Source organism: Mauremys reevesii, linkage group 2 (genome assembly GCF_016161935.1).
Source record: "Mauremys reevesii isolate NIE-2019 linkage group 2, ASM1616193v1, whole genome shotgun sequence".
NCBI lineage: Eukaryota > Metazoa > Chordata > Testudines > Geoemydidae > Mauremys > Mauremys reevesii.
In genome coordinates, this window is record NC_052624.1 from 94805536 (window position 1) to 94828715 (window position 23180).

The following is a 23180-nucleotide window of genomic DNA, read 5'->3' on the forward strand; positions in this document are numbered from 1 at the left end:
TCTCCACACAGAACCAGCCCTCCCTTCTGCAAATTCAAATTGCTTTTTATTAGCCACTCCGTCGCATCATCACTTATGTCGCGTCATCACTGTACCTTCTCAGTTATACTTTCCCAGCATACAAGAGAAAAACAAAGAGCAACTGTTATTTCTTGATAAGCTTCAAAAAGGTACAAGTTGCTTCACAAAGTGTCTGCAAGCATTTTTCCCAGACTCTGCAAGCACGCTCTTATCTAGCAAGGTCATACAGTCAGCAACCAGGCAAGCGCCTGACTGTTTCAGCTAGTATATTTTTCAGTAGGCCTTGCTGTGTTATTGCTAAGCAAAACAGGCTATCAAGGCAAACTCATCAAGAGGAACTTAGAAAACTTGTTCAAAAGGACATTATTGAAGAGATTAACTCCTCGGAATGTGTCAGAGCACATATCACCAGGTTATGTTGCATGAAGACAGCAGAGACCTCACAGCATTTATTACACATGAGGGACTATTTCATTTTAAATATGTTCCATACGGTCTCACATCAGCCCCAAGTGCCTTCCAAAAATTGATGTCATTGATTCTGAAGAATCAACATGGAGTCAGTGCTATTTGGATGATATTATCGTGTTTGGAAATACTACTGAGGAGCATGACAATAACCTGCAGTCTGTACTAAACTGCATCAACAAAGCAGGCCTCAAGCTCAATAGGTCCAAATGCAAATTTAGGCAAACTGAACTCTCCTTTCTGGGGCTTACAATTTCACAGGCTGGACTAAAACCTGATCCAGATCATATCCTGGCAATTTCACATGCTCCTCCTCCAATAGATTTGCAAACCTTACTTTCCTTCTTGGATCTTACCTCCCAGTATGCAAAATTCATTCCCAATTATGCTTCTGTCATTGAACCATTATGAGAATTATTACGGAGAAGTTCAACCTTAGTGTGGACAACGGATGCGCAAGTTAGTTTCGAAACGGTGAAAGACTTGATTGTACATAGTCCAGTACTTGCACTATTCACTCCTGCATTGCCCACAATTGTAACTACTGAAGCTTCTGATTATGGGCTTGGGGCTGTCCTCACACAACTTCATGAGGACAACACAGAGAGGACTGTTGCATTTGCTTCAAGGACACTGAGTAATGCTGAGAGAAAATATTCTACAGTCGAAAAAGAAGCACTTGCTTGTGTCTGGGCTACTGAAAAATGGAGAACTTACCTGTGGGGCCGCACGTTCAAGTTGCACACAGCCCACAGCCCTTTGACGATGTTGCTCACCACGAAAGGACTGGGAAGAGCAGGATATCGTATTGCTAGATGCTCTGCAGAGCATTGTAGGATCCTTTGATACTGCTCCAATTGACTGTCGTTATGCCATCACTTTAATAGACTATTTCAGTAAATGACCTGAGGTAGCGTTTACATCACAAATCTCTTCTGCTCCAGTAATTAAGTTCCTCTCTTCAGTTTTTAGTAGGGAAGGTAACCCCAAAGAACTGGTTTCCAATAATGGCAGTCAATTTACTTCCCTGGAGTTTGAAACCTTTCCAGCAGAGAGGAACATTTGTCACAAAAGGTCATCCCTACATTACCCTCAAGCCAATGGGGAAATCGAACGGTTTAACAGAAGTTTGAAAGAGAGTTTGTGAACAGCTAAACTGGAAGGGCAATTGTGGATACCCTTCACTACTGATTTCTTGCAAGCACACCAGGCTATATGACATGCCACAATGGAAAGATCACCAGCAGAGTTACTGCCTGGGAAACAGATGAATACTAAACTGAACATTGCTGGATTGTTAAAGGCAAGACCTGATGCCCCAAACGAGGATGATGTGAGAAAAACAGTTGAACAGAAACAAGCAAAGCATAAGGCTTTCACAGGCAAGCGGCGGAGTGCTAAGGAACCAAAGTTTGAGTGTGGTTCCTTCGTTAGAATATGAAAACCTGGAATTTTACGCAAAGGGGATCATAAATTCACAGCTCCTCTTAAAATCATAGAGAAGAAGGGACCTTACACCTATCGACTTAATGATGGGCAGGTATGGATTGCTTCTTATCTTGCACCTGCCTGTGCACTAAGAGGAGATTATGCCAACACCCAGTCTGCACTGGATGACTTCACCGTAGAACTAACACAACAAGACATTGCACTGGAACCGGGGCTTGAGAGACGGCCTGTCAGACCCAGATGACCACCTGTCTGGACTAAAGACTATGTCATGTAGTATCTACAGTGTTTCCAGTGTAATATTTCTGCCAGTAGTATAGTGTCTTGTTTCCTATTTGTTCCTGTGGTTAGGACAACAATGTTTATTTTAATTGGGAGAGTTTCTTAAGAGAGGAGGGAATGTGGTGTTTAGACGTGCTTGTAATTATTAGAACTGGGAGCACTGGCTGTTGGGAGTCTGAAAGGACAGGAAACAGGAAGGAGGGGGGAGGAGTTGAGGAGGCTGAATGAGAGTTACAGAGGGTGCAGCAGCAGCTTGGTGCAGAGGTTTCCACTGTAAAAATAAAATCCTGTTGAAGTTGTTAGTAACTTGCCTGGTTGATACAACAAAACTCCAGTAATTTGCTACAAAAATGATGAAATTCCTGCAAAAAGCTGAGTTTGCTGGTGGAAATGGTGAAATTTTGCCTTAGGTCAAACTTATGAATATCACCAGAAGAAAATTGTTGGGTTTGCACAATTCTAATTGCTTTGAATATTTGTTTTCTAACAAGCACTCACTAACAGTGATTGCTTGTGTATAACCCAGCACTCACTGTGCAGGTCAATTTCCATAAATCACAACAATATCAACAAGGAAAACAAGACTCAGCTCTTACTTTTATTAGCAAGTATCTATAAATAGACTACTCAAATAGATTCCATTCACAACAGACATTCTGGCCAAAGGCCCGTGTTCCTGTTTTTTTAGCTCTATCCATTTTTATCTGTTTGTAAAAGGCCTTTGACTGAAATGACCCTACTGGGAAATGAATGTGATTTGAGTAGTGTATGGGTCTAATCCTGAGGCTCCAGTAGTGACTGCAGAACAGATGGATACTGCTTCACTCCTTGAGGGGATAAGTATTCCTTCCTTCATGCCCCTCACTCACTCTAGACCCTCCCTTAGCTGGCAGTCAGGCTGTGAGCTGGAATACAGATTTTCCCATTCACTCCAAGAGCAAATTTTGGCTGTTGTTTTCTTGGTGATATGATTGAAGGAATGGAGATTGTTTAGCAAAGGGGTCGCTGGGAATATGTGCGGGCAGCAACCACGGACAATACAGGCTATGTGAGCATTTCGAGATATTCTGCTACATTTGTAAAAATGATTTACATTGTGATTTGTAGACTTGTATAGGTGGGATCCATGAAAGCACTTAGGCACTTCCACACCATAGTCGGGGAGCCTAAGTCTCAGTTTTGACTCTCTGCAGCCACGAAGGACAGAAACTTACTATGAAAGCAGAGATTCTCATGTAATCACGTGACTCCAGGAGCTGAGGCTTTAAGAAAAGCACAAAATATTGTGCAACTCACAATAAAAATTGTGAGTTAGTAACACTGAAGATGTCAAATGAATTATTTTTACAGTGAATCCCTTCGGGTTATAGTTGAGGTTAAAAATGGAGCCGTTTGTGGGCACATGTGGGAGCAATATTAACCGGCATCTTCCTACATAAAAAGTCAATTTTTATTTCGCGTTGTGATCATATAACTGCCTTCTCTCAGCACTCTTGGAATGAATTATTCATTGCGACATCATTCAGCGTGCACCCAAGGGTACCACAGAATTCGTAATCAAGCTCTTTTTTATTCATAGATATGCAGCCTAAGCTGTCATCTTTGCTTCACAAAAAAAGCAGACTAGCTGCTCTTGTGTGACAGTTTGCAAATACTAGGCCAAAAAAAAGCATCATGCTTATTACAGCCTGTAGCAGTTACTAGCATTTTATATTGGCTGATAGGAGTTGCCTTTTGAAAGAGACCACAAAACTCACTGTCCTTTCTGCTCTTCAAAGACATTAAGGACCAGTTTTAGGGGTAATGCAAAACCATCCCATCTTAGGGATTGCAAGAAAGGTTACCAGCTAAGACAAGGATGGGCAAACTTTTTGGCCCACGGGCCACATCTGGGTATGGAAATTGTATGGCAAGCCATAAATGCTCACAAAATTGGGGGTTGCAGTGCAGGAGGAGGTGAGGGCTCCAGGTTGCGGCCATAAATTAGGAGTTCAGGGTGCAGGAGGGGGCTCCAGGCTGGGGTTGGGGTGCAGAGGGGGTGAGGGCTTTGGGGTGGGGCTGAGGATGAGGGGTTGGGGGTGCAGGACGGTGCTCTGGGTTGGGACCAAGGGGTTCAGAGGGCAGGAGGGGCATCAGGGATGGGGCAGGGGGGTTGGGCACAGGAGGGGGTCAGGGGTGCAGGGTCTGAGGTGCGCGTACCTCGAGTAGTTCCCAGAAGCAGCGGTATGTCCCTGCTCCAGATCCTACGCGGAGCCGCAGCCAGGTGGCTCTGCACACTGCCCCATCTGCAGGCACCATTCCTGCAGTTCCCATTGGCTGTGGTTCCCAGCCAGTGGGAGGTGCAGGGGCAGCACTTGGGGCGGGGGCAGCATGTGGACCCCCGCTGGCTGCCCCTATGCGTAGAAGCCAGTGAGGGGACATGCTGCTGCTTCCGGGAGCCACGTGGAGTGAGGTAAGCCCCCAACGCTGCTCTGCAGAGGAAGCTCGAGGGCCGGATAAAAAAACATCTGGAGGGCCGGATGTGGCCCCTGGGCCGTAGTTTGCCCACCCCTGAACTAAGATGAAGGGGTCAGCATTTGTAAGGTGGCAATAGTTAAGAACAGGGTATAAGTTAGGATTTGGTAGTGTTATATTTCCAGATCCATATATGCCAATCATGTCTTTAAATAAATACCTTTTAGGGCCTACATTTTCCAAAGTGATTAGTGATTCCAGATGTCTCAGTTTTTAGGGGCCCAACTAGAGACACCTTAAAGGGGCTGATTTTCAGAGGGAGGGTGCACAGCTCTTACTCAGGGCCGTCCTTAGGATTTATGGGACCCTACCCAGTATTATTAAACTTGTGCCCCTATGCCCAACTTAAGCTTAGAGTATTGGAAAACTTGCCACATGCACTTTATTCAAAACAGTTTAATTGTGCCACCTTCACCCCTAACCTCTGCACTTCCCTCCCATCTGTGCCCCCAAATCCAGCCCTGTGCTGCCAGCGTGCCCTGCCATACCGCCCCCTTCCCCAATACCCCCACTTCCTTATGCCCAGCAACCCCCATGCCCAGTGGCCCCTCATCCAGAGATCTCACCACAGATCCCTATGCCCAGCGATCTCCCACCCACAGCCCCCACAGCTGCCCAGGACCCCGTATTCAGCACCAAAAAATTAAATTCTGAGCACAATATTTTAAAATTCTGCAAAGTTCTGCAACTTTTGTCAATGTGGAGGCTCCAGCATGGCAGTGGCAAGCATAGGCCACTGGCTGCACGGAGGTGGGAGATGACCCTGCAGCCTTCCCTCCCCTCCCTTCCTAGGATAGGGGCTTGGCAGTGACATGCCTCTGTGCACATGTCAAAAGGCCACATGAAAGTGTTTTACATGATGGCTGGGATGTCAGCCATGATCCAAAATCCATTTGAATGATGAAAAAGAAATAGCTGATACCAAAGGCTGGGTCCAGCCCTCATCCAGACCCTTGTCTGCCACCACTCTGGGCCATCAACTTCCAAATGGCCTTCCATTCTCCTTTAAATAGAGCGTTTCCCTCTAATCCTGACAAGTAAAGAGGTGCTTGGGATGTGCAGTTTATTAAAAAAAGGAATTATACTCAGGCACCAGTCTTTTTTTCTGCCCTGATTTACGCAGCTGGTTTCCAGACACGGCTCAGTGGGATTGTACTGGGTATAACTCAGCACGCAGTTTCAACAATGCTTCAACAGTGGGGCTGGAGCCATAACCAGCCAAGTCTCATTTGAACAGTGGCTCTTGTTTTGAATTATTTAACGCCATTTTTAAAGGTCTTTCCCATGGGTGAGGAAGAAGGTGCTGCATTCTTCAAGGGACCTTTAAAATCCCACTCAGCTCTGCACTGTTTAGAACTCTCCCTCGTTCAAAATGCTACCAGTTTGAGAGACAGCCCTGGAGATACTTGGCTCCACAAGAAAAAAAATCATCTCCCTTTTCCCTAAACAAAAGTTTTCAGCTACTTCAGCCTTGTCATGTGTGAGTCCATCTTCCCCCAGCTAAGAGGTTGCTCCCTCCCTTGCATTCTGCAGCCTTGATTGCTGCTTTTCTGCTCCAGGTACATCCCCCTCCTCCTTCTGTTTTAGTGTCAGCTTCCTCCTGTTGACACCGGAATATTGTGAATGGGCAGGAAAAGCAAACACCACCTTCTTTTATTTTCCTTTAACTTTCCCTCCTCCCCAGCCAGGTTGTGTGTGTGCCTCTTCCTCCTCCCAGCCCACGTCTGCTGCTGATCCCTGCTGGGGAAGGGAGGAGAGGAAAAGGTGATGGTCCAAAGGGGATCCTCAGCATCTTGGCTTAGACTTCCGAGAAGAGGGAGGTGGAGTGAAAAGGAGACTAGAAGAGAGATTGCAGGGAGTTGCCAGTGGGGCAGGGCATGTGGGCAGAAGAGGGGAGAGGTGCAGGTACTGTGTGGGGCTGCTTGGTGTGAGAACAGCAGCTCTCCCCAGGGGCCACCAGCCTGCTCCCCAGGAGGCCCTAGCATGTTCGCTGCTTGCTCACTGAGCCAGACAAAGACACCCCTCCGCTCTTTTCCCTTCCTAGCCCAGTTCCCCACAGCCATCCCCAGCCCAGTTCCTCCTCCTCTTCCACCCCCTCACTTCCCACAGTCCCATGCCCGGCTCTACCTCCCAAGCTCGGCACCCCAGCTCTCTTCCCAGCCTCCGGGTATCCCCCTACTCTGTTCCTGCCCGCCCCCGGCCTCGCTCAGCTCCCCCTGGTCACTCACATGCAAACTTTTGTTCCTGGCTCCGTGAGGCCCCACCCAAGCCAGAGCCCTGAGCTGGCTGGCTGAGGAGTGAGTGGGTGGAGGGGAGGGGCCATGGCGTCAGGTCGGGGAGAAGCCTGCCAGCCCATCATGGGAGAGGGGCCAGAGAGGAGAGGAGTCTGCGCCGCAGTCAGCGAGGGTGGTACCCCAGATTTTTTCTATGCAGATGAAAATCATATGAAATCTATGAAAATCAGGACTTGTTAAGGTGTGTCAATTTGTGTGCCCTAAAACCGAGGCACCCAAAATCATTAGCCACTTTTGCAAATCTTGGGCATTGACCTTAACTGGATGAGAACCACAGCTGCAACGAGGAAACAAATATTAACAAAAATGAATTGTGTTAGCACAGTGAATAGGTCATTATTTACAAGCTACCACCAACCCCAATTTTGTTCTTGGGTTCACTCCTTTAACTCCAGCTGCAACTGGGTCCTACTGGCAAACTTTTGGGCAAAATGTTCCAGATCTCAAAAGTACAATTACTCCGTACAGCCACTATAGTTCTTAAAGCATTATACTAGGCACTGGTGAGACTTCATCTGGAACACTGTGTGCAGTTCTGGTCTCCCATGTTTAAGAAGGATGAATTCAAACTAGAACAGGTGCAGAGAACGGTTACTAGGGTGATCAAAGGAATGGAGAACCTACCTTATGAAAGGAGACTTAAGGACGTTGGCTTATTTAACCTAACAAAACAAAGATTGAGGGGAGATAGGGTTGCTTTCTATAAATACACCAGAGAGGGAGAACAGTTATTTAAATTAAGGGCCAATGTTGACACAAAACCAAATCGATATAACTGAGCCACCAACAAGTTTAGGCTTGAAATTAGAGGAAGGTTTCTGTCAGAGGAGTGAAATTTTGGAACAGCCTTCTAAGGGAGCAGTGGGAGCAAAAAATCTAACTTGTTTCAAGACTGAGCTTGATAAGTTTATGGAGGAGATGATATGATGAGATTGTATACAGTGGCATGTGGCCCTCCACTGCTGCTATTAGCAAATATCTTTAAAAGCTGGAGATGGGGATCTAAATGGAGAGGGCTTTGAGTTACTACAGAGAATTGTTTCCCAGGTGTCTGGCTGGTGGGTATTGCTCACAAGCTCAGTGTCTAATTGATTGCCATATCAGATTAACGGAGACCTTGAGGAGGTTCACCTTCCTCTGCAGCATGGGGCACAGGTTCCTTGCTGGTTTAAACTAGAGTAAATGGTGGATTATCTGTAACTTGAAGTCTTTAAATCATGATTTGAGGACTTCAGTAACTTAGCCAGAGGTTATGAGTCTATTACAGGAGTGAGTAGGTGAGGTTCTGTGGCCTGTGACGTGTAGGTGGTCACACTAGATGGTCTTCTTGCCTTAAAGTCTATAAGTCAGAAGAGGCCCTCTTTACGACAAATACAGTCATGCCAGGGGACCAGATTATGGCATGGTTGTCCCCTAACATGATCAAAATATTGTTTGATAGATGGGACTTCATTGTATCTTAACTTTTTCTCAGACCAGTGCCTGTCCTTGCAAATAAAGTTACTTCCCTGGTTGCTTTCAACAGACCTTACCCAACACACAGTGGTCCAGATCCTCAGAGGTATTTAGGCTCCTAACTTCATTGCCTACCCTTGCAAAGCTACTGATAATGCACCTGTACAATGTTAATTTTCCTCCTTGAATAAGAATGGAACTATCAGGACTGGTTCCACTCCAAAGTCAAAGAAATATATTTTCATGTTAATTCTGATTTACCTCAGATTTACATGATATCACAAAGGGTTAAGGAGGAGGGGATCATTTAAATCATTAATGCAGTTTGTACTTTCCATTTAAGAATGATTGATCTTTATTTTGCATGTGTGCACACATGTTCTAATCCTTGGAGATTTTTTTGTACTAAAAGTGTCAACAGCCTAATCATTTACAACTTTATTAAATGACAAATTGAGGCATTTACTATAATGTCATTCATCTACTGGTTAATTCCCCTGTTCTGAATTCCTTATGAATGTCATGGAGCAGCCAGTTGCCTGGGGGCTATATCAAGCTGTTACAATAGTAACAATAATAACAAAGACACTATACAATTTTCAATATGCCTGGAATACTGCTGCTCTCTGCTTTCCAAAATGTACTCTCTTTTCTAATATATTGCAGAAAATGTGTAGAAAGTGTGGACAAAAAGATGTGTTAGCACTTCTTTTAGTTTTATTTCTCGGCTTACTTGCAATTCTTGCTATACCCACACTGCAGCTTTGCAGATCAAACATCCTGGCTGCTCACTTGTGATAACTTGAAGACCTCATTGTAGAGGTGCAGCTCCCTTTGACTTCATTAGGAGCTGTAGGTACTCAAGCCTTAATAACCTGGACTGCCATTGACAGTGGGAGTGTTAGATAACTATTTCAGGCACCTTAGGACTCATTTAATACACCACTTTGATACTGTGTGGATAGTGGCCTTTTAGGTGAAATCAAGCAACAGTCCCATGTTCATTCAAAGTCATTTACACACCTACGTGAGATTCCCTCCCTTAGTTTATAACTCACTAAAAGCAGTAAATCCACTCGGAGCAGAGGTGCAAAGGGGCAAGCCACCATCAACTCCCACACTGGTTGGGACCCAGAGCTAGGCTGTACTGCCCCAGAAGTGAATTCCAATATCCAGGAAAGGGCAAGGCCAGCCCCTCCAGGAGACGTGCTATTGGGTATTCCTCCTGGGCAGTGCCTGCTGTTAGGGCACCGACAGAGCCTTGACTGTTTTTCAAAGCTCTCCTTCACAGGGGCCAATGTCCCCTCTGGTGCAGCTCCCTGATTGTCCTAGGGATGGAAACTGCATGCCCCCTTGTGCTCTCCAGGGCCAGCTCCAGGCACCAGCCGAGCAAGCTCGTGCTTGGGGCGGCAGATTCCAAGGGGCGGCATTCCCGCAGGGTTTTTTTTTCTCCTTCGCCGCTCCAGCCGCCCTATAGGGGGTGGCAGTGCGGAGGAGGGGAGTGCCCTACTGGGAGTGGTGCCAGGTCTGTAGCAAGTCCGGCAGGTTTTTTGGGTTTTTTCCCCTTCGCCGCTCCGGCCGGCGTGATGACACATTTAGCAACCCTCCCGTGAGCATGCTCAGTGCACCCAAAGTAGGGAATTGGGAGCAGGAGCTGTTTGTGTTGTTACACCGGCCCGCAGGTTTGGTTCTCCCACCCCCTCTGGCCAACCCGCAGGTTTATTCCCCCCCGCCCTTCGCCGCTCCAGCCGGCCCACGGTTTTTTTTGCTTGGGGCGGCAAAAAAGCCAGAGCTGGCCCTGGTGGTCTCCATTTTGAAATTGACCTCCCACTCTCAAGTTTGCATTTAGCACTGTCCAAATGCTTTTTACAGTGCTATCTACACGTGTAAATGCAATTGAAAAATATGTACCTGAGCACCCTTCTCCTTGAGATCACTGGCTCAAATCTGGCCTAGAGAATTAATAATATCCAATGGTTCTTGGGGAGCAGGTGTGAAATAAGTTGATGGTATCACTCTGGGTCCTAGACAATGGTCCATAGCACAAAAGCACCATCACAATTGGCACTGTCACTGATGTTGCAGTCTTGCCAAAGAGATGAAATACTGAAGGGGCATGAAAACAAATCTACTCTCTCTGCTCTGGCACTGTCCTGCCAATTCACTGCGGAGGCAGGTTATGTGGCTCTGCCTGTTCTGTACCTGTCCTTTGGATAAAATGAAGACTACAGAGACTTGGGTGGTGAAGCCAGCACGTCAAATTGGGGTAGCATGGGAGACACGATGGGTTTGTGAATAAATTGCTATCATCATTTTTCACACTTGCAAAAGCAGTGTTCTTGGACAATATTATGCCATTACTATATATCTTACCCCTAGATATTCACATTGTTTGTCAGCAGAATTGTATTTACTTGCAACTTCTTTTTTCTTTTTTTTCTGGAAAGTAAGGGCTTCGCTGGGACTGAATTTTTGGAGAAACGCAAAATTTGGCCCAATGTGTTTGGGTCAATTATAATTTTTAGGACAGAGACTGTCACTGTGATATTTGTTTGTACGATGCTGACCACAGTGGAGCGCTGATGAGGGCTGTTGAGCATGGCTGGAGTGCAAATAATGAATGTATTAATGTGCATAATTCCTGCTAGTGTCCACTCCCTGCAAACAATAGAGGCCTGATCCTGCAAAGGGTTGAGCATTTCCTGTGAGTTGCTCCTACTCAGCCCCTCTGACTCAGGGCTCAGTATCTTACAGGTTTGGATCCTGGGATCCAAGAGGTCTTGTCTGTACAGTAATTTTGTGCATGGTAAGATGAGGTGTGAATCTACAGTAGACTGCACACTAAGTGGACCTTGCTACCAGACAGTAACAGTTCTACAGTGTACTGTGATCTTCTCCCTTTTCAAATAGCAGTAGGTCAAAGCACACTACGGAACTTTTCATGCAGGGGCAGCATGATCCATGTGTATAGTTACTACGTGTCAAGCTAGAGTGCTGTAGACTTGCATGCTGGCTTGCCACACACTAAATCACCGCATAGACATGCCCCTAGTATTGGTTTTATCCCGGTTCTAAGAAACTGCTTAATTGCTGAACCTTCCTGTTGTGTTAGTAAGCTTGAACTTCACATGCCTAAGCCACTTATTCCATGTTCTTTTTTTTTTTATCATAGCAGTTCAGCTTTGTTTCTCTTCCCACGGACGTTCTGGAAATAGAAGTTAAGGACAAGTTTGCAAAGAGCCGGCCGATCATTAAACGCTTTTTGGGGAAACTTTCCATGCCAGTGCAACGCCTGCTGGAGAGACATGCTATAGGGTAAATCTGCTATCTGTGTGACTTGTGTGTTACTGACCGATCACACTGCCACTAAGAAAAGGAGAGTGAAGTCTATGGCTGAAACAGCATGATGTAATCAAATAATCTTACTCAAATGAAATTACTTATTTCAGGGGTGTCTCTGATTAATGATGTTGGTTTAAGTTAGAATTTGCTTTCATGTTATAAACATGGGACTCTCCAGGAAAAGACCTTGCTGAGTGCAACGGCTTTGTTTTCTGGTGAGTCCCAAACCTCGCTTTATTTTGTCTCTGTAAATGGTTCCCTGAAGCAAACAAACTCAGTGAAAGACATATCTACAAGTACAGAGACAACAAATACACAAGCACCAGGTTTACATGAATATTAGAATAATCTCATTTATTCGAGTTATAAATATACGTAAAACTACTCTAGAAGCATATGCAGCACCAAATGGAAATTAAAATGTGCTTCTCCAGAAGGTATACAGATATTAGTCTTTAACGCTCTTCACGCTCAGTGGTTTGCAAACATTGACTAAGCTTCAGTTGGGGGCAATGAACAGATCATCTTTTTTCTAGTTTCACTCTTCTCTGAGGGGGGGTTGTGGGACTTTTGGATAAAGTGTGTCTTCAGGAGGGACTGGAAGATGAAAAGGGTGGAGGCATCATGACTGCCCAGGGATGTGCTCTAGGTGTATCAACAGCGTGGAAACAGGAGTGGGCAGTCAGTTGAGTAGCTCGAAGGGCAAAGAGAGCAGAAAAGAAACTAGAACAGAGAAGCAGGTTTGGGGAGTCAGGCTGTATAGGACTTTGAAGGCAAAGCCAAAGAGCTTGAATTTGATATAGAAGGAAAAGGGAAGGAAATGCAAGAATCTGAAGAGAAGTTTGACATGGTCAGATCGTCAGACTTGCCACCACATATACCCCGGCAAACCTCGGTTACTAACTTAACTGAATCTTTCCACTGTAGTTGGAGACATTGGTCCTCCCTTCCCAGCTATTCCTTCCCTCACGCACTCAGACACGCCTCCACTGCTGGTTGGAATAATACAGTGTGAATTGCCTTTGAAAATGTCAGGTGTTTGTGAATGATACAGCAGCTTTCTCCATTCACTGTAGATACTGGATGAGTTTACAGTCTCTGTAACAGTACTTGCTTTCTTACAGGGACAGGGTTGTCAGCTACACTCTGGGACGTAGGCTTCCAACAGATCACGTCAGTGGCCAGCTGCAGTTTCGGTTTGAGATAACTTCTTCTATCCATCCAGGTATTGGCTTCTTCAGGAATGCTTATTTATGGAGAGCTGGAAGTTTTGTTTACATTGATTTGACCTACATAGGCTTGAATTATTTTAAGTCTAGACTGGGCCTTTAGGCAGGGTCATGAGCAAAGGATAGTACATAAGCTACACCCCACGGCAGGAGGCACAATCCCTTCCCTGCTTTCCCTTTGCTCCTAGAGTGTGAAGTCATTTACTACTGACCTACGCTATTAAAGGACCATCTCCTCCCCTAGAATGACTCCAGGAGAATTAAGGTTTTGCACACTCCCACATCACCTACTCCAGGGAGGAAATAGCTCTGCTTACTCCTATCCACCCCAACCCAAGGTGTGCTTAGCCCACATTAGGATAAAGTGGGGAGGGGTTCTTGCTCATGCTTACTTCCTTACACAGGGCACATATTCCAAGTCACAATCTTGCCCATTAATAAGAATTTATTGGCAGTCACTCTGTAAAAATGCTTTTTCTGCAGTGTATTCCACATAGCTCACCACTAAGAATCCATTACATCAATATCAGAATAGCATAGAGTGAGTTCTTCTAGTGTTGTAGCATCAGCAAGGATTCACATTAAGCACTACTTCTCCCAACGCCAGCAAAAAAAATAGCACAATATAGAGTTTCTGATTGTGTCATATCCAACCTTCAGGCTCACCAAGTTTTAGTTTTACATGGAACACATGGTTTTACATGGAACACATGGTTTTAGACTGATTTAGTTCTTGTGTTTGTGACCATTGTCGGTGGGGGGAAGGGAGAAGGTATTTTCCAAATCATAACAAATTTTAAGTGAGAAATGATGGCAACATCATAATAGCAAAATAAATAAATAGATAATAATATACAACAAGACAGAGAAAGGGAAACCGTGGGATGGAAGAAGGAGCTGTTATCACGGTTTTAGATCTCAGCTTTCCAGCTTTACATGTTGTATTTCATCAATCAATGCAAGTATCTTGCTTTTGTGATTAGCAGGGGCGGCTCTAGGAATTTGGCCACCCCAAGCAGTCATGCCTGCGGGAGGTGCACCGGAGCCGCGGGACCAGTGAACCGTCCGCAGTCATGCCTGCGGGAGGTCCAGTCGACCCGCGGCTCCGGTGGACCTCCCGCAGGCATGACTGCGGAAGGTCCACCGGACCCGCCTGCCGCCCTCCCGGCAAAATGCCGCCCCAAGCGCGTGCTTGGCGCGCTGGGGTCTGGAGCCGGCCCTGGTGATTAGCTATGTTTTGTTATTTGCACAGAGGCCTGTGGGTTTGAGCAGCCTATGAAAAAAGTGTTCATTAGGAGAAGTAGAGCTGCTCGGAAATGTTCTGATTTTGACATTTTTCCATTAAAATTTTCAGAAAAAAAGTGTTCTAATTTTTTGGCCTGCTCTAGTTATTAGAAAGTCCTGTAATGGTGGCAATGGTAGCAGCGCCCAGTACGTCCCTCGGCCCGTGCCGCTTCCAGCAGCTCCCATTGGCCCGGAGCAGCGATCTGCGGCCAGTTGAAGCCGCGATTGGCTAGACCTGCAGATGGGGCAGGTAAACACACTGGCCCGGCTCTCTAGGGGCTTTCCCTACAGAAGTGGCGACCCCTGTTTGAGAAACCCTGGGTTAGTGGGTTGTAATAGTTACAGTTGTGGCTATTACATAGTTGTAATAAACCATAAATCCCGTCTCTTTATTCAGTCCATGATTTTTAGTGTCTAGCAGAGTTATGAATTTAAGCTCCAAGGCTTGTTTTTTGAAAGTGTTGTGCAGGTTTCCTATGAGGATGAGGACTGAGATGTCAGATATGGAGTGATTGTTTTGTGAAAAGTGTTCACCCATGGGTGAATGTGGTGTTTTTGGCTTTTAATCATTTTCCTGTGTGAGTTCATTTGAGAAGTGTGGTGATTTTCTGGTTTTACCCACATACTTGTTACTGGGGTATTTAGTGCACTGGATGAGATACACCGCATGTTGTGATAGGCACATGTAGGATCCATGGATCTTGAAAGGTGTGTTGTGGAGGTGGGTATTTATCATTGTAGCAGTGGAATAATTCCTTCTCTTGTTGCACGCAGATGATGAAGAAGTCTCCATTAGTGCAGATCCTGAGTCAGCTGAACTGCAGGAAAGCCCTGTGAACAGCACTGCAGAGGAAATCCTTGGTGAGCCTCCCTGCACCGGCACAGTGACCTCAGAAAGTACAGCTCCAGAGCAGCTAAATGGATGCAATGTGAATGGTGTCAATGTTGATAGCCTTGGGGAAGTCAACCAGAACAGTTTAAATGAAGAGCTAGCAGGAAATAGGGAGGTTGATGAGGTGCCAGCAGATGCTATTGAATCCTTGGAATTCATCCCAGGGGAAGTGCTGCCTTCCCTAAGTGCTATGGACCTCTCTGAGCAACTGGCTCTGCTGGCTTGCACACCCCCTCCAGAGACTGAAGTTAGGGAAAATAATAAAGTCAATTCTGTTACTCAGGGACACAACGACATCTTTACCAGCATAGAAGCACTAGATATTGATGAGGTGAGTGCAGACATACAGACTGTCAAGGATCTAGAGAAAATTCAGGATGAGGAAGGAGCTTCAGCCCAGGAGGAGGAAGACAGCAAGCTGCAGCTAAGAACAACAGGGAAGAGGAAAAACAGGCCCTGCTCCCTGCCTGTGTCTGAACTGGAGACGGTGATCGCATCAGCGTGTGGTGAGCCTGAGACCCCTCGCACACACTACATACGGATCCACAATCTGCTTCACAGCCTGCCCTCAGCACAGATGAGTAGCGATGGAGAGGAGGAGCAAGGAGGCGGCGAGAATGACGAAGAGTCAACAGTCAAGGAAATGTCAGAGAAGGATGTGGTTAGCGAGTCTGAGACGCTAGCGGCAGATCCTCCTCCTGAAAGCGGAACTGATGAGTATTTCAGCCGGGGAACTGTGCCCCGCAGCACCTCAGTTGAGCACCTCTCAGACTTAAATGAGCCACTGTTGGATGGGGAACATCCCATGACTGGAAGCGAGAGTGAATCAAGTTCCAGACCGTATGGGGACAATGAGTGTGACACCTCTTGCTACAGCCCATCCTGCTACAGCACTTCCTGCTACAGTACGTCCTGCTACAGTACCTCCTGCTACAGCCCTTCCTGTTACGACAGTAACAATCGCTTTTCCAGCCATACCCGTTTCTCCTCTGTTGACAGTGCAAAGATTTCTGAGAGCACAGTCTTTTCCTCACAGGATGATGAGGAAGAGGAAAACAGTGCCTTTGAATCAGTGCCAGATTCAGTGCAAAGCCCTGAACTGGACAGGGAGCAAGTGGATGTCTCCGCCCAGTGGCCAGATGAACTCGTAGCTCATGGTGTGAATCCACAAAGAGCAACCGAAACTCTAGAGTCCCCAGTAGCAGGTCCGAGCAACAGAAGAGAAGGTTAGATTCTGAGACTCAATATGCAGAGCAACCTTGATTATCTGGATGTCAGCAGAGGCATCAGATAATCGAAGTTGCAGATAAAAAAAGGAATTCTCAGTATTATTAATAAAGATATGGGAGCCGTGACCGGTATCAGGTATTGGGAGGGTTGGATAATTGAGGCTGTGCTGAAAATAAAAAATCAGAGATCAGCATTTCTATTGTCAGTTTCTGTTAAATAGGATAATAATAAATCAAGAATCTTACACGTCAGGTCAAAATTAGGATCACCAGTTCTACCAGTCCGTCCCTTCTTCCAAAGGATTTTTCAGTTTTACATATCTTGTGTGCAACCATGTGCCTTACAAATGACAAGGAGATCTATGTGTGTTTATGAAGGGGCAGATCCAGAACTGGTGTAAATCAACTGATTTACAGCAACTGAGGATCTGGCCCAATATGTGTGTGTATGTAATATATATACACATCCGTACACACAGAGAGTATATTATGGAGAAGTCCTACTATTTTATAGTTTAGGTTGAGTCAACTTTCTATTATAAACCCAATTGCCTAACCTTCTCCACCTACATTCACCAAAATCAACCTCAGATTTCACGTGACAGATCGTATTTCCTTGAATGCATAAGCAAGTTTCCTTGGATGCATAACTATCAAATACATTTCCCATCACCACACATCTCAGTAGGTATATTGTATGTAGAGATATATTGTTGTCTGTTTATGTTGTTATTGTAGTTGTTTAGTTCTTTTTTTTCGTGAACACTTCAATTCCTTGTGTTCAGTTCCTCCCTAGCGTCACTTGGTTTACTCCAGTGAATTTGGTCACTTGTCTTTTCTTCAGCTTGTGTACTGTTTTTTTGAGATTGAAAAAAATAAAGGCTCAGATGCTTGGCTACAACCACAGTGTGTTGGTAAAAAGAGGGGTTGTAAAGATAGTCCTTGTGTTCCCTAATCTTGTGCTAGAATGTTCCTCCAGTCTGAGTTACACCAGCTGCTCACCATGGCTGGTGAGGGATCACCGGCCCCAGCCATACCATCCTTCCCCCTACTCCAACAGAAATAGGAGGAGTGCATGAGTCACTATGCCACCAGAGGATCTCCCTACCCTGGTGTGATCCTGGATATGCCAGTTTTGGGCCTCCTTCCAAACATTTATGTACTCCATGCCCTTAATTATTTGCTCTGTAGTGCAGGATCTAGTCCAAAGAATCAAAATTCCCAGAACTACACAGCAACAGAGAGGAGGGAAACACTCAGTAACATGGGCATTCTTCACTGTACATGAGGCTTTTTCGGTGTAGGCAGTATTTGTGTATGTGTGTGCATATGGGTGTGCGCGTGGCTTTTTTGTTTGTTTTGTGATGTGCGTGTATATACAGAGAAAGATAACAGAGTTTGTGCCCTAATAAAAATGGATTCGGAAGTGCTCTGGTATTAAGCTTCAGATTTCTGGAGATGTCCCTTCAGTATATTTAAAGGGCACTGTAGAATGTTCACTGCAGCTTTACTTTCACTAGTAGAGAGAGAATACAAGAGAAGGACAGCATGAGTGATTAGTTCACCGTGTTTTTTCTAATTTTGGGTGAGATGTTTCAATAGTTGATCACATTGTTTAATTTATTTGGTGGTTATTAAAAGTACAGTAGATATGGTCGCCTCCATCTGCTCCAGGTGACTGACACCCCATGCTTCAGCTGGCTTGGCGTAACTAACTTGACTAGGGAGAGTCAATTATGGTGAGGTAAGTAAAGAAATGCAGATTGATAATCTGGCAATTGGTGACATAACTGCAGCAACAGGAAAATGTAAAAATTTAATTAAAGATGTGTTTGAAGCACTGCATAGTAATTTAAAATAATTCTACTTTGTATTCAGAGAGGGGGCACATGTAACTCTGAGATGTGTCTGTACTCTTATTAGAGGCTTTAATGAAGACATTTCAGAGGGTTGTGATATCGTCAGAGCACCCAGGTGCGTGTGTAACTTTACCTACATTTTGTCCAGGTAAATTTTCTCATTAGTGAATGGTGCAAGTTTTTTTTTTACAAACAAAAGTGTTTGTATTAAATTCACATATAAAATTCCCTTCTGCCTTTTCATGTAATATTTATATTCTACATATTGGCAGTTTAAGGGGGGAAATATTTTAGATGACTTTTTTAAAAAAATTATACTTTGATGGCAAGATACAGCTCGTTTTTATAGAGTGGTAAGATTTAGACATGAAAGGTGGCTAAACCAGTCAACATACACTGAGGTGAGCTTATTTTGTGTGGTTCTAGCCCATTTTTCTTTTTTTCAATACAGTGGTATAATTTTCTGGCAATATCACAAACATTAAAGATCACCTTGTTTCTAAGCTTACCTTGGATTGTAACTGAATCTGTTTTATACACGCCGTGAATGATGTATGCTGTCTAGAGTTGAAGGTTTCAGTAGGAAAACTTTTGTCACACAGCTTGTAAAAGTGACCAGCAGTGGCATACAGTATATAATTCTGAATCTGCAAGATTTTAAGAAAGGACTGGGGCAAATATTCTCTGAATTCTAGAACCCGTGAAGTGCAAAAGTATGGGTTCCAAGTGCTCACATTCAGTTCTAACATAAGGAATAATGTGGCCTCTCCACAATAAGGTTGTAGTTCCTGAAGGGATTCTAGTGACATCAAAAATGCTGAGTAATTTATTCACATCACCAGGACACCAGGATGGAAATATGTGGTTTTCATTTGGGTGTCTGTATATAGGTACATATTTAATTCAATATAGTGTTCAAAAAATCTTCCTCTGCCCCGTCTACAGTATCTCTCAGCCTCTTCTTCTTTTCCTGTATTTCAGGTCTCTCCCCCTCTTTATCTCAGGTTCCTTCTTTCCTGTGTCTTCTTATCTTTTGCTCTCCTCACCCCACCTCTCTCCCATGTTTTTGATCCTTCTCTCACTCTCCCCACCTTCCACTCAAACTTGACAGTTTGAATTTTGAACTGTTTACATTCTAGTTTCCATGACTTTAAAAGTACGGCAGATGCAGGCCTTCTGCATTGCAGGGACTGCAAAATCCTGCCACACCACTTCACATGCACTCTTGTGGATTTGCTCTAAAGGAGGCTTTTGTAATAGCAAAGAAAGCAGCTCTCAGCATTTAGATGGAGTGAATCCAAGGTTGGAGCTGGGATTTTGTATGGTCCTGCCAAGGTCCTGCAGGAACTCCCAAAAGCTTGCACTTGGTAGTATTTATGAAGTACTTCTCAGACATCAGTCCTGATTCTCCTCACTTACATTGGTGTAAATCTAGAGTAAATGAGTCCAGAATCTAGCCCATCATTTCTTATTATGTTTTCAAGCCCAATATCTAATCCTTGTCTGCATTATTTTAATAATTCTTTGCCATATAAGTTATTATTAAAACCGTGCCTGGATATATGAATAAGCCATAGCAGCTGATACACCACATGGATGCCTGCCCTGTTTTTGTTGTTGTTGTTGTTTTTGTTGGGATTTTTAGGTTTTTTTAGTTCTTTTAGTCACTTGTTTTACAGTAGTGCATTTTAAACCACTTTTTGCCAAAACAGTGAATGAATATGAATATCTTGAATATCTTGTCCATAGGTGATTGTCCTTTACTCCATAATTCTCAGCCAGTCAGCCAGCTTCCTTCCCTGAGGCCCGACCACCATCACTATCCAACTATTGATGAGCCTCTTCCACCAAGTAAGCTTTAGTTTTTTAAATGTATTATTTTTTTCAACCTTTCCTGTTAACCTAAACAGTGTTCAGGTCAGTATGTCTCTAAATAATCTCCTCATCCCCTGCACCCACCTTGTTCCAAACCCACTTAATGTGCCCTTTTATTTTCCTTATTTGGTCCTTACTTTAGGTGTCACCATGTCATCTTGGGCAAGACACACAACTACTCTGTGCCTCAGTTTCCCCATCTATACAATGGGGATAATAATGCTTCAGTGTCTCAGAGGAGTGTTGTGAGGCAGTAAAAGTGTTTTGAACTCCTCCAATGAAAGGCTCTGTGAATAAGCGTTCTTATGTCTTTAATGTTTGTCCTCTAGCCTGATCATTGCATCCCTGTGTCATGACATTATGAGTATGTCTACACAGAGTCTCAGAGCCCAGGTCAAGTGTGGTGGGCTTGGAGAGCTCATGCTGTGAGTCTAAAAGTAGCAATGTAGACATCTGGGTTCCGGCTGTAGCCCTGCGAGCCTGAGTCAGTTGACCTGGGCTCTGAGTCTTACTGCCATGGGTATTTTTTTGTTGTGTAGACGTACCCTGTGTCATCTTCAAAGACAGCTTGGGATGCTGTCTTTGTCCTTGCAGTCTTGCTTGCAACGCCAGGCATCCTCAAAATCAGGATTCTCTTTTGAAAATCAAGACAGGTAGCAATTCTTGATCAGAGTGATAAGAGGAGAAGACAGGAACAAGGTAGGTCACATTCTAGTGATGTCACATTTCAATTGCAATGCCCCTTCTAACAGTTAATGTGAGGGTCTCTGCTCTGAAGCAAAATGACTGACTTATGGACCTACAACTTCCTCTATCCGCATATTTTTGTGGTTCAATATAAAAGCACTTCTGCACTTTACTGGGAAGGATTTCATAGCTTTTAACTTGCATATTCCTAAAGGAATGCCCAACTTTTTGCATTAGCGTTATTTGTCCAGTAGAGTGCACTCTCTGCCCTACAACACATAGTGTATCATCTTTCGAGCTTAGCACATGATTTAACAGGAAAAAAGGCTCAGCATCTTAAACACTAACCAGGCTTAAAAACAAAGCTCTCTATTTTCTTCTCAGCCTGAGTAAAGAACATAGCTATGTGGCCTATGGTGCCCTTAATAAAAAAAATCATTTATCCCCCAAGATGTTACTATTCCCTAACCTGAAAATTCCACTCAATGCTGGCATTAGTTATACAGTAGTGGTGAATGATCCAACTGCCTTCAGCCCCATGAAGTCTTATTAGAGGCATTGTGTGGCCTACCAGTGAATGATGAATTAGGAACAGTTACTTCTGTAATAAGTAAATATTTCTCTTCCTCACCACTTTGTGAAGGGGAGAAATTTCTAGCTACGCTACCTATTAATAAGACACTGACAGCAGCCATGCAAACGAAACTTACCCTAATCCATGATCAAAGACATTCAAGTTCAGCCCTATGGCTTGCTTAATACAGTCTACCTCCCTTTTAACACCAGCCTCAAAAGGTAAGTATTTTCAGCATTGCTCCTAATGAAGGCAATTATGATGGAGTTTAATCTACACAAAAGCAAAAGTACAATCATCTGATAGTAGAGTCATATTTATTTAATATTAATGCACCCATTACTTTGATATCTACACTATATCCTACTTGTAATACATGTAAAGTATATTGTCCCTGAATATATCCCTCTTCAGTGTGCAGTGCCATGTGAATTTTTGCTGAAGAAATTGAATTAAATAATTCCTCAGTTGAAATCTATGCAATTCCCAGACTGTCTATGACATTTTTAAAGCCCATGAGAAGTACAAACTGAGGTCTGATCTAAAGATTTTTCTTTTTCCGGTGTTGTGGAAAGACCCTTTTCACTTGCTTATCACAACTAAATCACTCTTAAATAAGAGAGAGAGAGAGCACAAATGAGGGGACAGCTCCAGCCAGGCCAATGGGGCACGCGGGGGGGGGGGAATTCTACGCCTGCCTAAGGTCTGCAAGTTAGGGGAGGGCAATGCCCCCTCGTACTCTTCCCAAACCACACCCATGGAGAGAGATTATTCCTTTTATATCAGGTTTACAGTGAACAATGCTTAGAGCTTCTAAAATGAAGAGACACTAGAGTCTGTCCGTGGTTATGGTTGAAGATAATTCCCCATCATTACAAGGACAATACTGACTGAATCTTAACATTCCCATATCCAAATCCATGTCCCTGAAATATCACATGCCAGATTTTAGCTCATGGTAGAATATTTTGTGAGGTTTCAGGAAAATCAGTTAAAGGCTTTTGAGAGACATGTAGATTCGAAAAGTGAGATGGTTTTCCCCTTGCAGTCAGTCTTGCTTGATCATAGCCCCAAAATAATATGACTTCAGAATTTAGTTTATTCTGTTAGTCCTGATGAGGAATTTTTCTTTGACTATGTTTATTTTGGGGTGTGGGATAGAATTATTTAGATTTTAACATGATTTTTCGTGTCTGTAGTAAACTCTTCATGGTGGATGTAAGATTTTAAAGCATGCATCAGGTTGCAGAGTTTGTATGGTGCAGTGCCAGTGGTAATGGATATATCCAATGGTTAGTTGTTTTTACTGGTGGAAACCCTACCCTACTGAAGCCAAGAAAAACATTTGGGTCCTAACGCCGAGCTGCACCATTTAGAAGATGTACCATAGACAGGGATGTAAAGAGGAGAAAGGTAGCTTTGTCCCTCTGGGGTTGCAGGTCTGCCAAGTACAGGTGTGGCTCATGGTGTAAGTAAGAGCAGCCTCAGAGGCTGCTGTAATGTACATATGGGCTGCAGTGGTCCCAAAGGGACCATCCGGCAGTCCAGGATAATTGGAGTGAAGAGCACAGTGGCCTCACCTTCTCCTGATCCCAGGCTATCTCCTGGTGTGTCCCTGCTCTGAAGTTATAAGGGGGCTGGTGTAGGGCCATATTGTCAGCCCTACACTGCCCAGAGAAACCCTCTGCTAAGGGGTAATTCCCACATGCAGTGATCTGGCCGGTTT

At 44.4% G+C, this 23180-nt stretch overlaps 1 protein-coding gene across 22 annotated transcripts in view; it reads left to right on the top strand.

The window, feature by feature from the left end:
- The window catches only part of HECW1 (HECT, C2 and WW domain containing E3 ubiquitin protein ligase 1), a 451523-nt gene that overhangs the window by 329633 nt on the left and 98710 nt on the right, over positions 1-23180 (top strand). For 20 of the 22 annotated variants that reach the window (XM_039525998.1, XM_039525991.1, XM_039525993.1 and 17 more), the window contains 4 exons: positions 11656-11798; positions 12950-13050; positions 15113-16456; positions 20068-20169. In XM_039525998.1, coding sequence (XP_039381932.1) covers positions 11656-11798; positions 12950-13050; positions 15113-16456; positions 20068-20169 — 1690 coding nt within the window. The remainder of the gene's footprint in view (positions 1-11655; positions 11799-12949; positions 13051-15112; positions 16457-20067; positions 20170-23180) is intronic. The other 2 variants (XM_039525994.1, XM_039526012.1) reach the window with 2 other exon arrangements.